The sequence below is a fragment of the Oncorhynchus clarkii genome, chromosome 12 (genome assembly GCF_045791955.1).
Source record: "Oncorhynchus clarkii lewisi isolate Uvic-CL-2024 chromosome 12, UVic_Ocla_1.0, whole genome shotgun sequence".
Lineage (NCBI taxonomy): Eukaryota > Metazoa > Chordata > Actinopteri > Salmoniformes > Salmonidae > Oncorhynchus > Oncorhynchus clarkii.
In genome coordinates this window covers 20326493-20351177 of record NC_092158.1, presented here as the reverse complement: position 1 = coordinate 20351177, position 24685 = coordinate 20326493, and the positions used below count along the sequence as shown (strand labels likewise).

At 41.8% G+C, this 24685-nt stretch overlaps 2 protein-coding genes and 3 non-coding genes across 5 annotated transcripts in view; all 5 read left to right on the top strand.

Annotated features, from left to right (window-relative positions):
• LOC139422857 (malignant fibrous histiocytoma-amplified sequence 1 homolog) overlaps positions 1 to 18931 on the top strand; it is a 45486-nt gene extending 26555 nt beyond the window's left edge. The window contains exons 2-3 of the mRNA XM_071174275.1: positions 14179 to 14518; positions 14683 to 18931. Coding sequence (XP_071030376.1) covers positions 14179 to 14309 — 131 coding nt within the window. The 3' untranslated portion in view covers positions 14310 to 14518; positions 14683 to 18931. The remainder of the gene's footprint in view (positions 1 to 14178; positions 14519 to 14682) is intronic.
• Positions 18932 to 21519: 2588 nt separating this feature from the next.
• On the top strand, positions 21520 to 24524 carry LOC139421910 (large ribosomal subunit protein uL22). The gene is made up of 7 exons (XM_071173044.1): positions 21520 to 21540; positions 22007 to 22056; positions 22363 to 22403; positions 22700 to 22834; positions 23270 to 23368; positions 23879 to 24070; positions 24441 to 24524. Exons 2-7 carry the CDS (start codon positions 22017 to 22019, stop codon positions 24486 to 24488), a joined length of 555 nt encoding a protein of 184 aa, XP_071029145.1. The 5' UTR covers positions 21520 to 21540; positions 22007 to 22016; the 3' UTR covers positions 24489 to 24524.
• LOC139423283 (small nucleolar RNA SNORD58) lies at positions 22215 to 22284 on the top strand. The gene has a single exon (XR_011635834.1). It is a non-coding gene; the product is annotated as a small nucleolar RNA SNORD58 (small nucleolar RNA).
• On the top strand, positions 23091 to 23160 carry LOC139423281 (small nucleolar RNA SNORD58). Its single transcript, XR_011635832.1, has one exon. It is a non-coding gene; the product is annotated as a small nucleolar RNA SNORD58 (small nucleolar RNA).
• On the top strand, positions 24281 to 24350 carry LOC139423282 (small nucleolar RNA SNORD58). The gene has a single exon (XR_011635833.1). It is a non-coding gene; the product is annotated as a small nucleolar RNA SNORD58 (small nucleolar RNA).
• Positions 24525 to 24685: the final 161 nt, after the last annotated feature.

The window sequence follows — 24685 nt, the reverse complement described above, 5'->3', positions numbered from 1 at the left end:
ACTAGTCTGTTCAACCTCTCTTTCGTATCGTCTGAGATTCCCAAAGATTGGAAAGCTGCCACGGTCATCCCCCTCTTCAAAGAGGGTGACACTCTAGACCAAAACTGCTACAGACCGATGATCTATCCTACCCTGTCTTTCCAAGGTCTTCGAAAGTCAAGTTAACAAACAGATTACTGACCATTTAGAATCCCACCAAATCAAATCAAATCAAATTTATTTATATAGCCCTTCGTACATCAGCTGATATCTCAAAGTGCTGTACAGAAACCCAGCCTAAAACCCCAAACAGCAAGCAATGCAGGTGTAGAAGCACGGTGGCTAGGAAAAACTCCCTAGAAAGGTCAAAACCTAGGAAGAAACCTAGAGAGGAACCAGGCTATGTGGGGTGGCCAGTCCTCTTCTGGCTGTGCCGGGTGGAGATTATAACAAAACATGGTCAAGATGTTCAAATGTTCATAAATGACCAGCATGGTCGAATAATAATAATGCAGAACAGTTGAAACTGGAATAGCAGCAGCACGGTCAGGTGGACTGGGGACAGCAAGGAGTCATCATGTCAGGTAGTCCTGGGGCATGGTCCTAGGGCTCAGGTCAGTTGAAACTGGAGCAGCAGCACGGCCAGGTGGACTGGGGCTCAGGTCCTCCGAGAGAGAGAAAGAAAGAGAGGAGAGAATTAGAGAACGCACACTTAGATTCAAACAGGACACCGAATAGGACAGGAGAAGTACTCCAGATATAACAAACTGACCCTAGCCCCCCCAACACATAAACTACTGCAGCATAAATACTGGAGGCTGAGACAGGAGGGGTCAGGAGACACTGTGGCCCCATCCGAGGACACCCCCGGACAGGGCCAAACCATACTTTCTCTGCTATGCAATCTGGTTTCAGAGCTGGTCATGGGTGCACCTCAGCCACGCTCAAGATTCTAAACGACATCATAACCGCCATCGATAAGAGCCATTACTGTGCAGCCCTATTCATCGACCTGGCCAAGGCTTTCGACTCTGTCAATCACAACATTCTTATTGGCAGACTCGACAGCCTTGGTTTCTCAAATTAATGCCTCACCTGGTTTACCAACTACTTCTCTGATATAGTTCAGTGTGTCAAATCGGAGGGCCTGTTGTCCGGACCTCTGACAGTCTCTATGGGTGTGCCACAGGGTTCAATTCTCGGGCCGACTCTCTTTTCTGTATACATCAATGATGTGCTCTTGCTGCTGGTGATTCTCTAATCCCCCTCTATGCAGACGACACCATTCTGTATATTTCAAGCCCCTCCTTGGACACTGTGTTAACTAACCTACAACCTACAGACGAGTATATAGACTTTTTGTTTTCTTTTGTTCTACTGTATTATTGACTGTATGTTTTGTTTATTCCATGTGTAACTCTGTGTTGTTGTATGTGTCGAATTGCTACGCTTTATCTTGGCCAGGTTGCAGTTGTAAATGAGAACTTGTTCTCAACTAGCCTACCTGGTTAAATAAAGGTGAAATAAAATTATTGTTTCTGTTCCTGTGTGATGTCTGTGCAGTTTTTGTGTTTCTTATTTTGTACTATGTTGCATTTATTTATTAAAACACTCCCTGAACTTGGTTCACGACTCTCAGCGCACATCGTTACAGATTTTTACACGCTTCAGCATTTGGTGGTCCCGTTCTGTGAGCTTGTGTGGCCTACCACTTCGTAGCTGAGCCGTTGTCGCTACTAGACATTTCAACTTCACAATAACAGCACTTACAGTGGATCGGGGAAGCTCTAGCAGGGCAGAAATTTGGCGAACTGACATGTTGGAAAGGTGGCATCCTATGACGGTACCACGTTGAAAGTCACTGAGCTCTTCAGTATGGGCCATTCTACTGCCAATGTTTGTCTATGGAGATTGCACTGCTGTGTGCTCAATTTTATATACATTGTCAGCAACGTTTGTGGCTTAAATAGCCAAATCCACAAATTTTAAGGGGTGTCCACATACTTTCGTGTGTGTATATATGGTTTCTTTCATGTTTTGCCATATTACCATGTAATTAATGTATATCCAATGCTCTAGCTTATTTTTAAGAGGATACTGAACTGTGTTCCTTTGCAATGTTTTGATATAGGCTATGTTTGAATGTGAGCATTCTTGATTTTATCCTGAAGAAGACACAGGAAAAATGTGCTTTTTTGCTCAAGTGGACAATCATTACATTCATTTAGGAGAGGGAATCTCTCTCGCTTTCTCTCTCACTTTCTCTCCCATTTTCCTGGGGCAGACTGAGGCATATTTAATAGTCACGTCACATGGTGTATTTGCCTGTGTGATACAGTCACCAATTGGCAAAGTTAAACCCATGTTTAGTCATTTCGTTGTTGCGTATCTGTCCATGCTACAAGCCGATATACAGAACCCAGCGTTTAAACAGATATCCAAAAGTGCATTACTGTATATTATAAACTGGGTGGTTCGGGCCCTGAATGCTGATTGGCTGACAGTCGTGGTATATTAGACGGTATACCACGGGTATGACAAAACATTTATTTTTACTGTTCTAGTTACGTTGGTAACCAGTTTATAATGGCAATAAGGCACCTCGGGTGTTTGTGGTATATTACCAATATACCATGGCTAAGGGCTGTATTCAGGCACTCTGCGTTGCGTCTTGCGTAAGAACAGCCCTTAACTGTTATATTGGCCTTATTGCTTAATTAGCATTCCTTTAGAATAAAGCCATGATTATGTCAGTCCAAAATCAACATGATGGTAATTTGGGGCTTATGTCATCCTTATCAGCCAGGCCCATCAGTGTGAGTGGTCTGATTTGAATGTGATTGGACAGCTTCAGTGAGAGGAGCACATTGGGGCTGCTCTGCCTGCTGTGCTGCAGCAGGGTGATCAGCAGATGTTAACATCTGGCCCTGCAGCGTGTGCGCTCGTGCGTACACGCACCACTGTCCGAGCAGATGACCAGCAGCGGTCTCTGAGTACATACAAATGCAATGTACAGGGGAGAATATAATGGTATTCTAGTACTCCTTCCATAGCCATCAGATGACTAGAAGAGTGACGTAGTAATTTTTGTATTCATTTGATATTTATCCCAGCTCATTTTTCTACCCTGGCTATGATAGGAGCCTGTCTGCACTATGTTACTGTCGCCTCCTCCCCTCTCTTTAGTGTAGTTGTGTGCAGGATAATGCCCCTGTGATTAAACTCCCCTCTCTGCCTGCCTGGATTAAGCTCCACTTTAACCACAGCCATCTTGAACACAAAGGTGCTGCTGGAAGCCCCCCCCCCCCCCCCCACACACCTTCCCCTCTCCATCTTAAAGGTCCCTAGAGTTTTTGCAGGGCCACTTTCTGTTTGCAGGGCAGGCCCAACTCCACAGATTCCAAGGCAACCCTCTGTTGAATGGCCAGAATTGGTCCTTTTTTAGGCATCTCCTCTGAGTGTGTGCCCTCAGAGAAGTAGGGCACACATTCCTCAGGCTATGGGCCCATCCATTTCAAGAGGCAGGAGCCGCTCGCTGTTCAAACAAGTTTAATCTAATTTAACGTGTTTGAGAAAATGTTCACGATATCTTCCTGTCTCTCTTTGTTAAGCAGTCTCTAAGATAGTCGTGTCTCCAGTCTATGTCTGTGTAACCTTTAGTCATTTCCCAGCTCCTGGTTTGATCCAGTGAAGAGTCTGGTCGTCCACAGTTTTAGATTTTAGCCTCTAAAATGTCCTCTGGACTGCTTTCTCTCACTGTAGAATGAGTCCAAGAGTCACAAACTACTGTTTGTGCAATCTGCTGATCTGAGCCCAAATGTAGGAAATGTTTATTTAGTGGCCACCAGGGTTGGGGTCAATTCCATTTAAATTCCAGTAAATTAAGAAAGTAAACCAAGTAATTTTTGTAGTTGAAAAGCATTGAACAGAATTTAATTTGGAATTTAAGTGTACTTCCTGAATTGACTGGAATTTAAATTAAATTGACCCCAACCCAGGTGGCAACCAAATTCGTCACCCTGTCCCCATCACGTCAGCCCATGGAATTAGTCAATTCTGATCGACTGGCCTAAGAAGGAAACTCTGTGTAATTCTCCAGCCCACTTTCTGGCGCTGTGCATTGTTTATAAACAAATATAGTCAGTTAACTCATCAGACGAATGATGGGCCCATTGAAGTGGCGGTCCAATTTGACGCAGCAACTAAAAGTAGAAAGTTTTGGTGGTACGTTTGCCGGGTAAGGAAAGCGAGTCCCAACACCGAAAGGCAATCAGATTGCAGAATTGTTAACAGAGACAGAGTAGGTCTTGGCTGAGGCTACCCAGACCAAAATGTACTTTCCACACCAGACGTTGTCACAGACAGGCTAGGAAGAGAACAGAGCGTTTGGGGATCTAAAACCCTCATTATGCAGGTAATGACCCTAGTTATAAAAATATGTGTTATGCAAAGTAGAAAGAGCTATTAGGGGGCTGTGGTTTTCATTAAGACATTTGACTGGTGTTCTGTCTGGGCCTGGGCCTTCTCACCAATACAGTACAGAGTGGGCAGAGCAGTTAGCTGCCTGTGTGGAAATCTCATTAGCGCACAGCCCTGACTCAACTGCATCTGACCACTAGAAGGCTGCTAAGCTCTCTCTCTCTCTCTGTGTGTGTGTGTGTGGCACTGTGCTATATGTCAGTCTATGTCTGGCAATGTGTTGATCATGACTAGTGTGGCCCGGGTGCTTCATGTGACGTGCTTGGCCTTATTGTTGTTTAACCCACTGTGGTGCTAATCCTCTGACCGAGCTGCTGACATCTGGTTGTGATCTCAGAGCAGCTGGCTGTGTCCTCTGCCCTCTGCATCCCTCTCGCTCACTGCTCACTTACGCCCACACCAGGCACTGCTGCATGGGTGCTTCCATGACTGGTAGCGCTGTGTCTTCTCTACTGTCCAAGATGTCTGATCTGTTTACTAGAAACTCAAAGGTCACTGTCTCAACAACACTCTGACATTTAAACATCCTTAGTTCCTGATCTAACTGTATGAGTCACACTGATCTACTTTACAGGAATAACCTGAACTGATCTGACTATGTACAGCCAACCTGAACTTGTCTTTCCCTCACTTCTCTGTGAATGTGTCAAATGGTAGGCTGCTGATGAGGGACATGTGTGGGCCTGTTGAACTGCAGGACAGAAGACACTTCACCTGAAGCAGTGAAAGGTGATCTTATGTACCGATTTGAGGTTGTTGAGATACAGGCTAGTCTTGTCTGTCCTGACAAATCACCCTAAAATAACATTTATTTGTACTGTTCTAATTACGTTGGTAACCAGTTTATAATAGCAATAAGGTACCTCAGGTGTTTGTGGTATATGACCAATATACCACGACTAAGGGCTGGCAACATGGATACAGCCCTTAGCCATGGTAAATTGGTCATATACCACAAAATATTTTATTAAAGTTATGTGAATAAATTATGGTTAATAAGTGATAAGCAGTAGTGGGAATTCACTACCATCATAGGACTTTTATGAATCGTTTTATTCTGTTATGAAATTCAACCCACAATGTATAGTGCATTTAATGTCCAAAAAATTATGGAAACATGATCATTTTTGAACGATTCAAAACAAAACCGAGCCGTCCTCAAAAAGCCCTAATCACTCAGCACTATTGAATGCACCACTGAAAACGTAATAGATTGTTAGGACTGTATTGGTATAGTTTATTACAGGATGTTATTACAACACAATAAACAGTATTCCTGGGGCTTAGTTCAAATGCAGTATTTAAAGCAACACACCAGGTGTTACAAAGTGAGGTCATTTCTGACATGAGTCCATAAACCTGACATTCTTAGGCTGCATTTAGACAGGCAGCCCAATTAGGATTTTTTTCCCCTTACTAATTTTGACCAATCAGATCAGCCCTGAAAAAGATCTGATGTGAAAAGATATGATGTGATTGGTCAAAAGACCAATTAGTGGAAAAAACATCAGAATTGGGAAGCCTTTCTAAACACAGCCTTAGATATCTGTAGTTCATATATTTTCAAAGATGCACATGATGTGGAGAATCCCGTATACAGGTTGATTCCCTGTCAGATTATTCAGGCTGTTTATTCAGACTGTTTCAACAGAAACTGCTGTCAGTCCTGTGTGACTAATCAGCACACAGGAGCTTGTAGAGATCCTCCTCTGGTGTGTGTGTAGAGGTGTGTGAGTGTGCATGCTTATGGATGATTGGGCGGTGGGGGTTCTTTCACACACACGCACAGCCTCTCCAATTGTGTGGCCATTGTGTGCTTTGCCAAGTACATCAACTCCTCCAGAGTTGAGCGCAGACTAGAGTTTTGAACCTCCGAATCATTCGAATTGCTATGCGTCGATACTTAAAAATGTCAATTGTTAAATAGCCTTTTTCCTTGTGTGGACCGTCAATGTCCCCAGTTGGTCTAATTTATGGTTTGTTTACTATTCTTGGGGACTTCTGGTCCTCACAAGTATAGTTAAACATGTCCCCCCCAACACACACACACAGACAGACAGACAGACAGACTTAGTTAGTTAGTTAGTTGGGAGAGGGGGCTGCAGGCTGTGTAGGCAGACAGAGGTTGGTAGGGGTGTGTATTGTGTAATGTTATGTTCTCCTTTGTGTGGACATGCTTTAAGTGGACGTGCTTTAAGAGAATAATAATTTCTCTGTTTACTCTTATGGCAGGCACATGTAATGCTGCAGTAGAGGGGTGTGGCTGCCTGGGGCATGTGTAGATGTTATCACGAGGACCATTATCCATGGGGTTGGGGGATTAAACTGTGGAATTGGTTCCTGAAATCCCTTTGCTGTGATCTAAGCAGATTTCAGTATTGAGACCAAATATAATATTTTGTTCTTTGTCCAATCCCTCCCTCTGCCCTGTTTTTCCTTAATGGTGATTATGGATATGGCTGTAACATGCTCAGTGTGTTTGCTCTCTGTGTGAACTTCGTTTTGATGTAGTTTTTCATCCATGGCTGTTGAGTTAGCTGTAAAAAGTTATCCTCTCTCCCCTCATTCATGTGGAGTGACAGGGCAGAAAGCAGCTAGCTGGCAGCCCTGTTTGCTTTAGGCCTGACCTGGGCACACTATCAGCTTTGTCATGGCATTGACAGTTACAGACAAAGTAATTGCCAATGAACAGCTGACAAGTAATTTCCCTGTGAATAACTTTGTATCGATCTTATCAAGAGCTTATCAAGAGCTCCTTCAAACCCTAGTGTGATTTTGAGTTCTCAACTACCATTGGGGAGAGAAGTGCAGCTGTGAAAAGAAGTGTGGAAAGAGGGATAATGATAATGATGTAACCTATGGATGAGATGAGTAAGAGGAAATGAATGTGTAAAATCAGACAATGTTGATTGGAACTTGGGAAAATGATGACGTTGTGAAGGAATGGAGGAGGCGGTACAAGGCCTGTAAAATCAGTCTGTTGATTGGATGCTGGGAGTCATTCCCTTTGCAGAGATACGGGCTGACCATAAGTGACACATCTGATCTTCCTACAGAAACAACCTGTACAGTGAAAGACATGTGAAAGTAATGGAGCCAGACACCCACAGAAACATGTCCCTCTTCTCCACCCATCTCTTTGTGTGTATTGTCATCGATCATTGTCAATAGCCTTCTTTGAAATGAGCACCCTCCTCCAACCCCCAAACCCTCTTTGCCCCCTCCCTCTCTGACCATGCTGCTAATGTCAGGAAACAAAAGAAGGAGAAGTGGAAGGGAAGGGACTGATGCCTCTGGAGTCCATTGTGAAAGGATCAGACGTGGACGTTCTCAGCTAAACTCTGTCACGCTCGTTGTTAGAATAAATGGACCAAGGCGCAGCGTGCGTAGAGTTCCACATGTTTAATTATAGAAACTTACCAAAACAATACAGAAACAAACGAAACGGGAAGAAATGGAGTGCTCACAGACACCACACAAAAACAAGATCCCACAAAAAAACAGTGGGAGAAGGCTGCCTAAAAATGATCCCCAATCAGAGACACCGATAGACAGCTGCCTCTGATTGGGAACCATACCAGGCCAACATAGAAATGAAAAAACTAGACTACCCACCCTAGTCACACCCTGACCTAACTAAAATAGAGAATAAAAAGGATCTCTAAGGTCATGGCGTGACACTCTTAGGGATTTCCAAACATGTTCAGCATCCTACTGGGACTTTCTTAGAGACAGGGAAAAGGCTCTTTTTTATAGCAATTCTGGAGAAATATCAGTTTTCCTTTTATGGAGGCAGCGGTAGAGCTCTCTGGAGAATTAAAGAGAGAAAGAGCAGAAATGGAGGGCCTGGCAGAAGATCAAGCCCAGCAGGGCAGAGCAGTAGCACAGGAATGTACAGGCTCATTATTCTACCTGCCTGCTGATGATATTTCAGTGAGGAGGGGGAATTGGGAGTTGAGATGAATTGCACATTCCTAGTCCCTGATGTCAGGGTAACCGATTCCTCTATCCATCTGCATACTGCATTACTAGCTGACACCCAGTCAGCAGTGATGAAGGTGAGACTAGTGTTCTCAGTCTGACTCTCTCTGACCAAGATGAAGAGGCAGAGATAACTGGCTGTGTGATTCAGCATCTGTGCTGCTTCCTGTAACAGACTCCCTCCCCCTATTTCCACACAGAGAGGTCTGGAGCCAGCAACATTCTCAGGAAGGAACCACTAATACATCATGTCAGGACGTCCTGTATAGCAAACTAATGTTATACATTGACTGTTTTACAGTGTACGGCAACATACAATCAAAATGCTGTACAAATCACACCTATTTAACAGGACAATAAATACCATGGCCGGCACAGGTTTGAGTGTGTCATGAACTGCAACGCTGCTGGGTTTTTCACACTGAACAGTTTCCTGTGTGTATCAAGAATAGTCTACCACTCAAAGGACATCCAGCCAACTTGACACAACTGTGGGAAGCATTGGAGTCAACATGGGCCAGCATTCCTGTGGAAAGACCCTGTGTAGAGTCCATGCCCTGACAAATTGAGGCTGTTCTGAGGGCAAAAGGAGGTGCAATGCAATAGTAGAAAGGTGTTCCTGATGTTTTGTACACTCAGTGTACATTGTGCTGTTGAGTATAGGAAATAAAATATGTGTGAACACCATTGTTTCAGAACCAGGACAAAAGACAGAAAAATAAATGGACACCGCTTGAAATTAATTAGAAATACCAAGACCAGAGAAAATATCAACCTTGGTAACTAACTATCCCCATTACCTTTTGGATAGGGTTGCTACGAGGGTTCTAGTTTTACAGCATGGTGACACTCAGACATAGTCACACAGACAGCCCATGAGACCGTACTGGAGCTACAGTTTGTTGATCCAGCAGGTCTGGAGGATATGAGGTTTCAGATAGTGAATCCAAGTCAATCTGTGTCTGTAGCAGATAAGCCCAGATCCTCCTGGTGATGGGTCAATACAATATTAGTGAGCTCTCTAGGCAGATGCCTAACAGAGGTTTTTAGTGCCAATTATGATTTGCTCATAACAAGAGGGGTGCAGCAGTATTTAGCCAAGGAAAAGGGTTTAACATTGAGGCCTAATCCATTCCCATAGCTTAACCATAAAAACCATGTGAGCTCTGAACATGGTACAGGGGAGTATAGCTTGCACAGCAAAAGTAGCATGCAATGTTCTCTCCCTCTCTCTCCTTGTGCTCTGTTTTGTGCCCTGTCTCTTTCTCTCTTTGTCTTTCTCTCTCTCTCTTTCTATAAAAGATTGATTGGATTTACCTTTCCAGCATGCAACAGAGATGTTATAATAAAACCCTTGCATAATGATAGAATGTATTGACATAGTATTACTGACAGGATTTAACTACTGTTTTCTCATGGCCTTCAAAACACTATGTGAGTACATGATCCAGACGGTTATAGTAGCAGTGTGTGGTCAGACTGTTTGTACAGACAGTGCGTAGCTTTAGTATGTGCTGCACTGCATTACTGTCAGAGGTGGAGGCAGCCAGGCGGGATGACCGTAATGTTATTGAGTGACGAATGATGTAACAGCCTATTGTTTCTGCCTGCCTCAATCAGACCAATACCCAGCATCACAAACAAACTCCTGCACAACATTCCATACCCTGTTAGTTGTGGACTGGCTGCCAGCGTTTGGAGGAACCCTGGCTGTGCCACTCAGGACTACTTTTAGAACTAGTTTCCTTCCATTAAGGATGCAGCAGAGGATGAAGGAATTGGGATGTTTGTTTTAGGTTTTTGCTGTTTTCCTTATTCTGTTCAGTCATGCTGCACCTGCTCTGGTCCTGCTATTGTTCTGAAATGAAGGGAATAGGTCTGTCAGGGTTGCCATATTGCCTAGTGAACCAAGTGAACTAAGTAGTCGCGCAAGTTGAGCCTGCTCTAAGGTTGCAAAAAAAACACAGTGGAAAAAAAACCAACAGTGAAAACAACTAAATTGCAAAGAATTCCAGTAGCCTTAAACTGATCTTTCTGGTTCCTCCCCATTGTTTAAGTGAAAGATGGACATTTTATGGCAATCTGGCAAGTTCAGCCTACTCAATTTTTTTTTACTGATAACAGCCAAAATACAAAGCATTCCATTACTGATCTTTCTGGTTCCTCCCCTATGTGTAGGTGAAAAGCAGGCAATAATGGCATTTCTGTAAATAGCACATTTATATTTTTGGGCAAGTGATCATAATCTTCGGGCAACCAAAAAATACTCAGAATTAGCCCGATGGGCAAGTGTGCCTTTTAGATTTGAATGTCAATGCCTGAGATCCCTCCATTTAAACAAAACTACTTAAGGTGTATGGGTAATAATTGTTAGTTATCAAGAAGATGAGTAAATCTATGTACCAACAACTGAAGCCTGTTTGACATGTTGCTTGTTAGATATGAAGTGGTCCTTGATAGGGAATGAAGGCCAGGCATGTTTTTCTAGACATTCACTTAACACGCTGGTTGTAGGGCTACAGCCTGTTAGTGAGACAGACTAGTGTTTTAGTTTTTCCCATAATTGGAAGGCCAGAGCATGTGACTTACAGTGCCTTCAGAGATTGTTCACACCCCGTGACGTTTTCCACATTTTGTTGTGTTACAAAGTGGGATTAAAATGGATTTAATTGTAACTTTTGGTCAACGATCTACACAAAATACTCTAATGTCAAAGTGGAAGACAAATTCTAGCATTTATTAAAAAATGCAAAATAAAGCACAAATATATCTTGATTAGATAAGGATTCACCTCCCTGGGACAATACATGTTAGAACCACCTTTGGCAAAGATTACAGATGTGAGTCTTTCTGTCTCTAAGAGCTTTGCACACCTGGATTTCACAATATTTGCCCACTAGGCTTTATACAATTCTTTAAGTTCTGTCAAGGTGGTTGTTGATCATTGCTAGAAACCATGTTTCAAGTCTTGCCATAGATGTTCAATCCTATTAAAGTCAAAACTGTAACTACGCCACTCAGGAACATTCAATGTCATCTTGGTAAGCAACTTCAGTGTAGATTTGGCCTTGTGTTTGATGTTATTGCCCTGCTGAAAGGTGAATGTGTCTCCCAGTGTCTGTTGGAAAGCAGACTGAACCTAGGTTTCTTCTAGGATTGTGCCTGTGTTTAGCTGTATTCCTAGGACTAGGGGGGAAAAAACTCCCTTGTCCATGCCAATGATGAGCATACCCAGAAAAGAATGTGTCACAACTATGCTTGAAAATATGAAGAGTCGTACTCAGTGATGTGTTGGATTTGCCCCAAACAGCTTTGTGTTCTGGACAAACAGTACATTTCTTTGCCACACTTTTTGCAGTATTACTTGTTTCAAACAGGATGCATGTTTTGGAATATTTGTATTCTGTACAGACCTTTTTTTCATTCTGTCATTTAGGTTAGTATTGTGGAGTAACTACACTGTTGTTGATCCATTCTCATTTTTCTCATATCACAACTATTAAACTCTAACTGTTTTAAAATCACCGTTGGCCTCATGGTGAAATTCCTGAGCAGTTTCCTTCCTCTCCAGAAACTGAGTTAGGAAGGATGGTGGTATCTTTGTAGTGACTGGGTGTATTGATACACCATCCAAGGCCTAATTAATAACTTTACCATGCTTAAAGGGATCAGCGTCTGCTTATTATTATTGCATTTTTTTTACACCTGCTAAACACACACATACAGGCTCTTTCTCTCACTTACACATTTCCCAACAACCTGCCAGTGCCTTGTGATTTTGCTGATGATGACAAACCCTTTCAATATGAGTTGATCTGCAGTTATTAAGCCTGATGATGGAGTCCTCCACTCCAGTGGTCTCTAGGGAATTTAACATGTGGTTACTGTGCTCATTTTGCTCTGTAGTGGGCTCTGGAAATCAGTGGTAATGAAGTCAAATCGCCATCTAGGGAACAAATAAAGAACTGTTGTTTTTTTACAGATCAAATCTCTTTCAATCTTGGCAAAACATTGACTTGGGCTCCTGTACAAAATCCACCATATCCTGTTATCACTGGATAAATAATCTCTCAGTCAATTAGATAATTAAGTATTATATACAGTTGAAGTCGGAAGTTTACATACACTTAGGTTGGAGTCATTAAAACTTGTTTTTCAACCACTCCACAAATTTCTTGTTAACAAACTATAGTTTTGGCAAGTCATCTACTTTGTGCATGACACAAGTAATTTTTCCAACAGTGTTTACAGACAGATTATTTCACTTATAATTCACTGTATCACAATTCCAGTGGGGTCAGAAGTTTACATACACTAAGTTGACTGTGCCTTTAAACAGCTTGGAAAATTCCAGAAAATTATGTCATGGCTTTAGAAGCTTCTGATAGGCTAATTGACATCATTTGAGTCAATTGGAGGTGTACCTGTGGATGTATTTCAAGGCCTACCTTCAAGCTCAGTGCCTCTTTGCTTGACATCATGGGAAAATCAAAATAAATCAGCCAAGACCTCAGGAAAAAGAATTGTAGACCTCCACAAGTCTGGTTCATCCTTGGGTGCAATTTCCAAACGTCTGAAAGTACCAAGTTCATCTGTACAAACAATAGTACGCAAGTATAAACACCATGGGACCTCGCAGCCATCATACCGCTCAGGAAGGAGGCACATTCTTTCTCCTAGAGATGAACGTACTTTGGTGCGAAAATTGGAAATCAATCCCAGAACAACAGCAAAGGACCTTGTGAAGATGCTGGAGGAAACGGGTACAAAAGTATCTATATCCACAGTAAAACGAGTCCTATGTGGACATAATCTGAAAGGCTGCTCAGCAAGGAAGAAGCCACTGCTCCAAAACCGCCATAAAAAAAGCCAGACTACGGTTTGCAACTGCACATGTGGACAAAGATCGTACTTTTTGGAGAAATGTCCTCTGGTCTGATGAAACAAAAATAAAACTGTTTGGCCATAATGACCATCATTATGTTTGGAGGAAAAAGGGGGAGGCTTGCAAGCCGAAGAATACCATCTCAGCTGTGAAGCACGGGGTGTCAGCATCATGTTGTGGGGGTGCTTTGCTGCAGGAGGGACTGGTGCACTCCACAAAATAGATTGCATCATGAGGAGGAAATTTATGTGGATATATTGAAGCAACATCTCAAGACATCAGTCAGGAAGTTAAAGCTTGGCCGCGAATGGGTCTTCCAAATGGACAATGACCCCAAGCATACTTTTAAGGACAACAAAGTCAAGGCATTGGAGTGGACATCACAAAGCCCTGACCTCAATCCCATAGAAAATGTGTTGGTAGAACTGAAAAGGCGTGTGCGAGCAAGGAGGCCTACAAATCTGACTCCTTTCCTCCAGCTCTGTCAGGAGGAATGGGCCAAAATTCACCCAACTTATTGTGGGAAGCTTGTGGAAGGCTACCTGAAACGTTTGACCCAAGTTAAACAATTTAAAGACAATACTACCAAATACTAATTGAGTGCATGTAAACTTCAGACCCACTGGGAATGTGATGAAAGAAATAAAAGCTGAAATCGTTCTCTACTATTATTCTGACATTTCACATTCTTAAAATAAAGTGGCAATACTAACTGACCTAAGACAGGGAATTTTTACTAGGATTAAATGTCAGGAATTGTGAAAAACATATTTGGCTAAGGTGTATGTAAACTTCCGACCTCAACTGTATAAACTAACTCACCCTCTTCTCTACCACCCCTCTCGCTCTCTCAGGTGAGCTGCTAAGCCAGCCGCGCCCCGAGGGGCTGACTGAGATCATCTGCCCAAAGAACGGTTTGGAGCGGGTCAACGTGGCACTGGTTTACCCCCCTACGCCCACCGTGGTCAGCCCCTGTCTCAAATGAGCCCTTCTGCCTAGCCTCTACTGTCCTGTCCTGTCTGACTGTACCCTCATGCTGCCTGCCTCTCTAGCCAACTCCTAAGTCTAAACACCACACCCCAGATCTCCCTCTGAATCTCCTCAACCTACCCAGGCAGCAGCCTGTCTGGACACATAGCCATGCAAGGTCACAGATATATGCACTGTCAGCTGGATGGAGCAGAGCAGATAACTGTAAGTATCCTGAAATATTAATGCAGGATTGGCCTCAAAAGGGTCATAGGTTGGTAACTAGAGGGTTGGATGCTTAGAGCCTTCTATTTACTGTTTAAATGCAATTGACAGACTATCTAATTATAAGAGTGTCTAATAGTCTTTTTTTCCCTTAATTTTTTTAGGTTGTCCAGCTGTTACTACATGCCTCACCATGGTGACAAAGACGGTATTAAAGGACTTTGGCTGAAAGCAAACCTGGGTTGTTTTTAAGACCCATACAAGCCATCAACAAGCAGTGTCTTTTCCAACTGTCCTACTCTCTACTGCCCTCCAAAACTCTACCAAACCTCTGCCTACAACCTACTCAAGACGAAACACAGGAAATCAACCTATCCATGCTATCAATTCAACAACAAGAGAGATGAGTGGGCAAAGACTTGGACTGGTTTCTCTCTTTACTACTTAGTGGTGTCATGAAATGTTGGAAACCTCTTGGCTGGACTGCAACCCATTCTAACTTCCAGTAATGCTGCTTATCCTGTCCACATGTCAAGGTTGTGATTGATGAACGTAGGAAAGAGAACTGACTGAACCTCCTACGCTATCATGCTGTTTGTAAACCAAATACTGTCTTGTATAGCCAAATACATGAACCACATACTCCTGAACACACATTACCCACGTACAGACCTTATTCTTTGCTTTAGCCTTTGGAATGGACAGCTGTATCATATGAAGTAAATGCGGGGTCTTACATATTATGACAGACATACTGAACAAAAATATAAATGCAACATGCACCAATTTCAAATATTTTACTTAGTTACAGTTCATATAAGGAAATCAGTCAATTGAAATAAATGAATTGGGCTCTAATCTATGGATTTCAAATGACTGGGAATACAAATATGCATCACAGAACTTTAAAAAATAATAAGGCCATGGATCTTCAAACCAGTCAGTATCTGGTGGGATATTCCTGCAGTCAGCATGCAAATTGCATTCTCCCTCAACTTGAGACATCTGTGACATTGTGTTTTGTGACAAAACTGTACATTTCAGAGTGGCCTTTTATTGTCCCCAGCACAAGATGCACCTGTGTAATGATCATGTTGTTTAATCAGCTTCTTGATATGCCACTCCTGTCAGGTGGATGGATTATCTTGGCAAAGGAGAAATGCTCACTAACAGGGATGTAAACAAATTTGTGCACAAAATGTGAGAGAAATAAGCTTTTTGTGTAGATGGAAAATGTGTTTTATATTTTTGTTGAGTGTATTATGTAAGATCAGGGGACTGCCTTTATGCCAAGGAAATTCCAGTTCAGCTGGATTTGAAAAGATATTTCATTTTAACATATCCTGATCAAACCATGGTGTGATGTATATGTGATATGCCATTTCAACTTCAGTAAGAAAGGTACTCAGTTTCTCATTAGACTTGTTCAAAAATTATCATTGTATGTAAATAAAATATAATAATGTTCTCTAAAGGAAACAGAAAAAGAAGACCTCTGTAGGTGTTGAGTTTTAAGTCTTCAAAAGACTTTGTGGTCATGTTGGAAGAGGAATTTATTTCAATATGTTTTTTCACTGCTATGGGGAGATACTGCAATATGTTTAAAACATGGAAGAAACAAGTTAATACACCTTTTGTGTGTAATATATGTATTTTTGTACATCAACACAAGTTGTCACCACTCAACATTATTTACAGTGCGACGTTGTGCATGGCTGTCTTGGCCAATGTGAGAGTGTACATACCATTTTATATGTGGCTGGTCAAACCATCTCCCAACACAACATATAAAGCACAACATACAAGTATGCTAACTACTGGTTTTCATATTACCATATTGTTGTGTCTTTTTCATTTCACCTTTTTTGTCCCCAATTTCGTGGTATCCAATTGGTAGTAGTTAGTCTTTTCTCATCGCTGCAACTCCCGTGCGGACTCGGGAGAGGCGAAGGTCGAGCCATGCGTCCTCCGAAACACAACCCAACCTAGCCGCACTTCTTTTTGACACAATGCACATCCAACCCGCAAGCCAGCCGCACCAATATGTTGGAGGAAACACTGTACACCTGGCGACCGGCCCGCCACTCGAGACAAGGATATCCCTGCCGGCCAAACCCTCCCTAACCCGGACGACGCTGGGCCATGGACCTCCCGGTCGCGGCCGGCTACCAAGAATCTCTAGTGGCACAGCTAGCATTGCGATGCAGTGCCTTAGACCACTGCGCCACCTGGGAGGCCCGGTCTTTTTCATTTCTACTTCTTTTACACACTACTACCAAAGATTTTTATAACTAAACCAAGATTGACCACAGCCTGTCTGTTAGGGAAGGCATACTCTGTGAATTGCGCGTGTGCAATAATTCAATTAGCCTTTTCCTTCCTAAACAACAACATTTTTTGAAACTTTCGTCAGAGATTCTAGTTTTGGAAACAGAAAACTGTATTGAAATTAAATGTTTAATCGATGAGAAAATTAGCAGAATTTCGGCCAAAATCCATCTCGTTCCATCTTCTCCTACTGCCAGCCAACTGGGCTTCCTCCGTGGTAACGTCAAGCTGATGCTTCACATTTATACATCTGGTGAAATATGTGTCCCATTGTTCTATCTGTGCTACTACTGTAGATATGATGGCTCTACGACCTTTATGGGAATAATATTTTGATACTGCTCGATGACTGTTTATATATCTTGACATTGAGGATCACAACCAATAACATTTCTAAAAAAAATGTCACACATTTTACATATTGATAAGAGTCGAGAGTCTAGTTTCTCTACCCTCTGTATTTGAATGGAAGTTCTTACTCTGGTTCTGCCAACTACACATTAAATTAAATCAATTTGTATTTGTCACATGTGCCGAATAAAACAGGTGTAGACCTTACAGTGAAATGCTTACTTACAAGCTCTTTCCCAACGACGCAGAGTTAAATAAAATTCAAATAAAAATGCATGAGAAACAAAACACACAAGAATGAAGCTATAGTATATACAAGTAGTACCAATACCATGTCAATGTGCAGGGATATGTGGTAGTTGAGGTAGATATGTACATGTAGGCAGGGGTAAAGTGACAAGGTATCAGGATATACACTCAGTGGTAAGTTTATTATGTACACCCATCTAGTACCGGGTCGGACCCTCCTTTGCCACCAGAACAGCCTGACTGCCATCAGCATGACACAACAGGAATCGTTATTCGTCGTACCAGGCAATGTTTTTCAACTTTCCAATGTCTGTTGGAAAGCACACTGAACCAGGTCTTCCTCTAGGATTTTGGATATGCTGAGCTCTATTTTGTTTATTTTAATCCTTTAAAAAAAGTTGGTGTCGATGACAAGCATACCCATAACATGATGCAGCCACCACCATGCTTGAAAATATGAAGAGCGGTATTCAGTGAGGTGTTGTGTTGGATTTGCCCCAAACATAACACTTTGTATTCAGGACATTAAGTTAATTTCTTTGCCACATTTTTTGCAGTTTTACTTTAGTGCCTTATTGAAAACTGGATGCATGTTTTGGAATATTTTTACTCTGTACAGGCTTCCTTCTTTTCACTCTTGTCATTTAGGTTTGTTTTGTGGAGTAACTACAATGTTTTGATCCATCCTCAGTTTTCTCCTATCACAGCCATTAAACTCTATAACAATTTAAAAGTCACCGTTGGCCTCATGGTGAAATCCATGCGTGGTTTCCTTCCTCTCCGGCAACTGAGTTATGGACACTTGTATCTTTGTAGTGACTGGGTGTATTGATACACAATCCAAAGTCTAATTAATAACTTCACCATGCCCAAAGGGATATTCAATGTATGTTTTGTTGTGTTTTTTCATCTACCAATAGGTGCCTTTCTTTGCAAGGCATTGGAAAATCACCCTGGTCTTTGTGGTTGAATCTGTGTTTGAAATGTACTGCTTGATTGAGGAACCTTACAGATAAGTGTATGTGTGGGTTACAGAGATGAGGTAGTCATTCAAAATAATATGAACCACTATTATTGCACACAGAGTGTGTCCATGCAACCTATTGTGACTTGTTAAGCAAATGTTTACTCCTGAACTTATTTAGGCTTGCCATAACAAAGGGGTTGAATACTTATTGACTCAGCACATTTCAGCTTTTAATTTTTTATTAATTTGTAAACATTTCTAAAAACACTTCTATATTGGCATATTGTGTGCAGGCCAGTGACACCAAATCTAAATTTAATCAATCATACATTCAGACACAACCAAATGTGGAAAAAGTCAAGGGGTGTGAATAGTCTCTGAAGGCACTGTATATCCTGATGCCTAGTCACCTTACCAACATACTGTACATACAGTATCTACTTCTATCCCTCCACATGGTAAATATGGTATTTGAACTGACCCTGTATAAAGCTTCTTACATTCTCATGTTCTTCTGATTTCAATTTCTTGTTTGTTTTTGTTCTACCGTATATTAGTTTTAGTGCTTCATTGATATTGATTGTTGGGTTTGGAGCTTGCATGAAAGGCATTTCACTGTACTTGTGCACGTGACCAAAAAATACATATATACAGTACCAGTCAAAAGTTTGTACACACCTACTCATTCAAGGGTTTCTTTATTTGTACTATTTTAAACATTGCAGAACAATAGTGAAGACATTAAACTATGAATTAACACATATGGAATCATGTAGTTATAACGACACAAGGAGAGACCCAGATGCAGACACGGGAGGCAGATGGTTTGAACTCTGATATTTATTTTAGACTATTCTGCCTAATCCTGACCTCGAGTCTGCCTGCCGCCCTGTACAGTTTTGGACACTGACCCACCAGGTCAGGCAGACTCGAGGTCAGAGGCAGGCAGAATGGTCAGGCAGGCGGGCACAGAGTCAGGACAGGCAAGGGTCAGAACCAGGAGGATGAGAAGAACAGGGACTGGGAGAAACAGGCGCTAGGAGAAAAACACTGGTTGACTTGGCAAACAAGACAAACTGGCACAGACAGACAGAAAACACAGGTATAAATACACAGGGGATAATGGGGAAGATGGGCGACACCTAGAGGGGGGTGGAGACAAGTACAAGGACAGGTGAGACAGATCAGGGTGTGACAGTAGTAACCAAAACAGTGTTAAACAAATCCAAATATATTTATATTTGAGATTATTCAAAGTAGCCACCCTTTGCCTTGATGACAGATTTGCACACTAGCTTCACATGGAATGCTTTTCCAACAGTCTTGAAGGAGTTCCCACATATGCTGAGCACTTGTTGGCTGCTTTTCCTTCACTCTGCGGTCCAACTCATCCCAAACCATCTCAGTTGGGTTGAGGTTGGGTGATTGTGGAGGCCAGGTCATCTGATGCAGCACTCCATCACTCTCCTTCTTGGTCAAATAGCCCTTACACAGCCTGGAGGTGCGTTGGGTTATTGTTCTGTTGAAAAACAAATGATAGTCCCACTAAGCACAAACCAGATGGGATGGCGTATCACTGCAGAATGTTGTGGTAGCCATGCTGGTTAAGTGTGCCTTGAATTCTAAATAAATTACAAATGGTGTCACCACCAAAGCACCCCCACACCTCCTCCTCCATGCTTCACAGTGGGAACCACACAGCCGGAGATCATCCGTTCACCTACTCTGCATCTCGCAAAGACACAGCGGTTGGAACCAAAAATCTCACATTTGGACTCATCAGACCAAAGGACAGATTTCCACTGGTCTAATGTCCAATGGCCAAAAGCAAGTTTCTTCTTCTTATCAGTGTCCTTTGGTAGTGGTTTCTTTGCAGCAATTAACCATGACGTCCTGATTCATGCAGTCACCTCTGGACAGTTTATGTTGAGATGTGTATATTACTTGAACTCTGTGAAGCATTTATTTGGGCTACAATTTCTGGTAACTCTAATGACTCTGGGTCTTTCTTTGCTGTGGCGGTCCTCATGAGAGCCAGTTTCATCATAGCGCTTGATGGTTTTTGCGACTGCACTTGAAGAAACTTTCAAAGTTATTGGAATGTTCCGGATTGACTGACCTTCATGTCCTAAAGTAATGATGGACTGTCGTTTCTCTTTGCTTATTTGAGCTGTTTTTTGACATAATATGGACTTGGTCTTTTACAAAATAGGGCTATCTTTTGTATACCACCCCTACCTTGTCACAACACAATTGATTGGCTCAAATGCATCAAGAAGGAAAGAAATTCCAGAAATTAACTTTTAACAAGGCACACCTGTTAATTGAAATCCATTCTAGGTGACTACCTCATGAAGCTGGTTGAAAGAATGCCATGAGTGTGCAAGGCTGTCATCAAGGCAAAGGGTGGCTACTTTGAAGAATCTCAAATTTAAAATATATTTTAAATGAACACTTTTTGGTTACTACATGATTCTATATGTGTTATCTCATAGTTTTGATGTCTTCACTATTATTCTACAATGTAGAAAATAGTAGAAATGTAAAAAAGCCTGTTTATATATTTACAATATAATTTGTTAAAACTTGATAGATATTTGCGTTAAAGAAGCCCTCCATGTCTACCAATAAATACCATATAAGTGATCGACAGTCCAGAAAAAAACATGATCATGGATCTATCTGACAATCTGCATTAGTTCTCTGATAACAAGAAGCTCTTTTGTAGATCAGTGATGTCACAGGTGGTACCATGTTGAATATTTGCCCAGGTAGCAGCACCAGGAAATGAGAGACTCTTTTAGCTGACAAACATTTGAATGATTAGCCCCTGCATTTTAGTGATAAGACCTGCAGCACACCATATAATTTGTGGTGGAGATGAGTGGTCCCCAAAACAACAGTACAAGCACATAAGGATGTATGATGTTATATGACACATATGAAGGTAGTTAGAGAAATGTGTGTCATCAATAAGTATTAATATTGTTATTTTCATTGGAATAAATGCTTGTCAGAAATTACACCAAATAACCGTTAAAATTCCATAAAATCTCGCGAGAAGACATTCACGACTTCTACTCCCAGAATGCTCTTTTCTACCTCTTCCCTTCCGCGGCCTGAGAAAGTAAGTGAACAGATATACAAATGGGTCCGAAAATCCATCTAATCTCTTCAATATCTACGGCATCCCGACTCTTTAAATGTTTAATTTACATGTATTCCAACTACTACCAAGAAATGTTGGCGTTCATGCTTGTATCTTTTCAAGAAAATATTGTAATATTGGGGATTTCCTTGGCCCCATGTAGCACGCCGGTTTACAGTTTACGGGTTACCTTTGCTACCAACAAGAAAACGTCCTACGACTGAATCCGTATAAAAAAATGCATTGTCGTATTGATGTAGTTATGTGATTTCTTCGTATTTGGTTGTAACTAAAGCAGAAACGTTCTAGTTATACTAACGTTAGCTAAGTAACACGTAGCGCATCCTCCAGTATGTCGGACTTGTTTTCTCAAACAACCCACTGACACGTTCGCCGATTAGGGCACCGGTCTGTTACAAACTAACAAACATGTTATCTTTTGCAGATCTCTGAAAATGGTCCGCTATTCGCTCGACCCCGAGAACCCGACTAAGTGTGAGTATCTACCGGGCGGTGATTGTCTCCCTGGCTTCATTCATTGGCTAGGTCGCTAATGCTAGCTAGGTACTATCCTCTGGCAGCGTGCATGGTTAAGTCTTAACGGACCTTGCAATTACCCATGATATTAAGTCAAACGTACCCATATGCAGTGGTTGTAATGATGACTTTCTTAGGACACCTTTGGATTACCCATGAAAATAAATATGAATGAGGCTGAGCAACCGCATGTTCGTAAACTTACCATTGTTTAATCACCATACTTGTTTTGTGACCTCACTAATTGCTGGATCCCCCCCACAGCATGCAAGTCGAGGGGCTCTAATCTCCGGGTTCACTTCAAGGTAAGGCGTTGTCTTTTCTAACTGAGTGACACGAAGTTGATTTCTGTCTGGTTGTCTACTGTAGTTCTATCAATGTGGTAGTTACGTTTGGTGGTAATTTGTATTTATTGGTAGACGTAAATGAGTACAGATTTAGGTGTGGTGCTTTGCTATGATGATAACATTGGAGACCTTTGGAATCAAATGTGACAATATCTAACAAATAACTGAGCAATTTTGCATCCATGCCTTTTGGACCAAATGTTATTTATATATGTAAGGCTACTATTGATTTTTAAAAACATTTTCTCCATCAGAACACCCGTGAGACAGCTCAGGCCATCAAAGGCATGCACATCCGCAAGGCCACCAAGTACCTGAAGGATGTTACCATCAAGCATCAGTGTGTTCCCTTCCGCCGCTACAATGGGGGTGTTGGCAGGTGTGCCCAGGTGAGCTTCAATTATAGTTGACCTAGCCTCTATTGAAATGGCTTTAGGGGAGACTGCTTGGTATCTTTATGAGAGTGTTAACTCTTTCCTGTATTTCCCATTTAAAATCAGTGGGATTTTAAGTTAAATTGCCTTTTTTAAATGTGCGTTTGAGACTGGTACAAAATGCCTTACAATATTTCTGGCATCAGAAATTGTGAAAAGGTGTCAGACCTTGTACTTGTATGTTTTTTAAATGCGTGCCTGAATGAAATGGTTGCAGTGATGACTTTCTTAGGACACCTTTGGATTACCCATGAAAAGAAACATGAATGAGGCTGAGCAACCACACATTTGCATTTATGCCTACATTAATCTGTCCCAATGTGGACCAGAAATGGGGTCACTTAATCTGGCCCAGTCTGGTATGCACAACTGAAAACCTTTCTTCTGCAGGCCAAGCAGTTTGACTGGACACAGGGACGCTGGCCCAAGAAGAGTGCGGAGTTCCTTCTCCACATGCTGAAGAACGCTGAGAGCAACGCTGAGCTAAAGGTAAGGTTGAGTTATTTGCTAGACCTGAGATTTATTGTGCCATGCCTGTAGTGGAGAGTATTACTTTTTTCATGGCTTTCTCTTGTCCCTCTGCTGTAGACATGGTGAGCAATGTGTTTGGGCCATGGAATCTCAATAAAATCACTATTGAATCTTAATTCATATAGAATCGCAATACATGTTGCATCGGCACCTAAAGTATAGTGATGATATCGTATTGTGAAGTCTTTGGCAATTCCTGTAAAGATGGGTGAAAGTATGATGCTATCAAACTTGTAGCAAAGTCTGCATGTTTGGGATTTGTTTTATTTGTGTTCAAGCTGTGTAATGTACACTTCATAATTTCAATGACCGTTAACCATTAAAATTATCTTGGAATTATCTTGGAATTGAGTTGTCATGATTCTTGTATGACCAATCTAATTTGGTATGCATTAAGTACTGTATATTTCTGACAACAAAGTGGATGATTTACTTGTTGACTGGTTTGTCTTTGCTCTATTCGGACAGGGTCTGGATGTAGACTCCCTGGTGATCGAGCACATCCAAGTGAACAAGGCCCCCAAGATGCGCAGACGCACATACCGTGCCCACGGTCGCATCAACCCCTACATGAGCTCTCCATGCCACATTGAGATGATCCTCACAGAGAAGGAGCAGATTGTTCCCAAACCAGAGGAGGAGGTCGCCACTAAGAAAAAGGTGCGCACGCGCCAAAGCCTTTTGCACAATTTGCTTAGTATCTTTTTCATAATATTTACTCTTCCACATTTCTCATGTAAAATCAGCGTCATTAGAAGGAACCGTTCTGCAGATGGGAACAAAATGGTTTACTGTCCTTCTGGCATCATAAATCATGAAGTCTTATCAGACCTTACCATTATGGTTTTTATACATTCCTGAATGAGATGGTTGCAATGATGACTTTCTTAGGACACCTTTGGATTACCCATGAAAATAAATGTGAACGAGGCTGAGCAACCACATATTTACATTTTTCATTCTGTTCGTATGTGGCTATTATCAGAATTGGTATGGTGGATATGTTGGTCTGACATGCTTTGTCCTGCAGGTTTCTCAGAAGAAGCTGAAGAAGCAGAAACTCATGGCACGGGAGTAAATGTAAATAAAATGGAACCATTCTTACCAAAACAAAGTCTCACGCTTCATTACTTCAGGAGTGTATTTGGAAATTCCCTACTGCTCATGTAAAATGTTAAATCTAATATTCCATATCGAAGCAAATGGTTTCAATCAAACCGACATAAGTGGACAATGCTTTTCAGATGCAGTTTGTTACTTGCTGAATTGTCACAC

Excerpts from the sequence above, each read along its gene's own strand:
- LOC139421910 (XM_071173044.1), top strand. The coding sequence starts at position 22,017 with ATGGTCCGCTATTCGCTCGACCCCGAGAACCCGACTAAGT. Across the intron at positions 22,057-22,362 it reads CCCCGAGAACCCGACTAAGT|CATGCAAGTCGAGGGGCTCT; the intron begins GTGAGTATCTAC and ends TCCCCCCCACAG. Across the intron at positions 22,835-23,269 it reads GTGTTGGCAGGTGTGCCCAG|GCCAAGCAGTTTGACTGGAC; the intron begins GTGAGCTTCAAT and ends TTTCTTCTGCAG.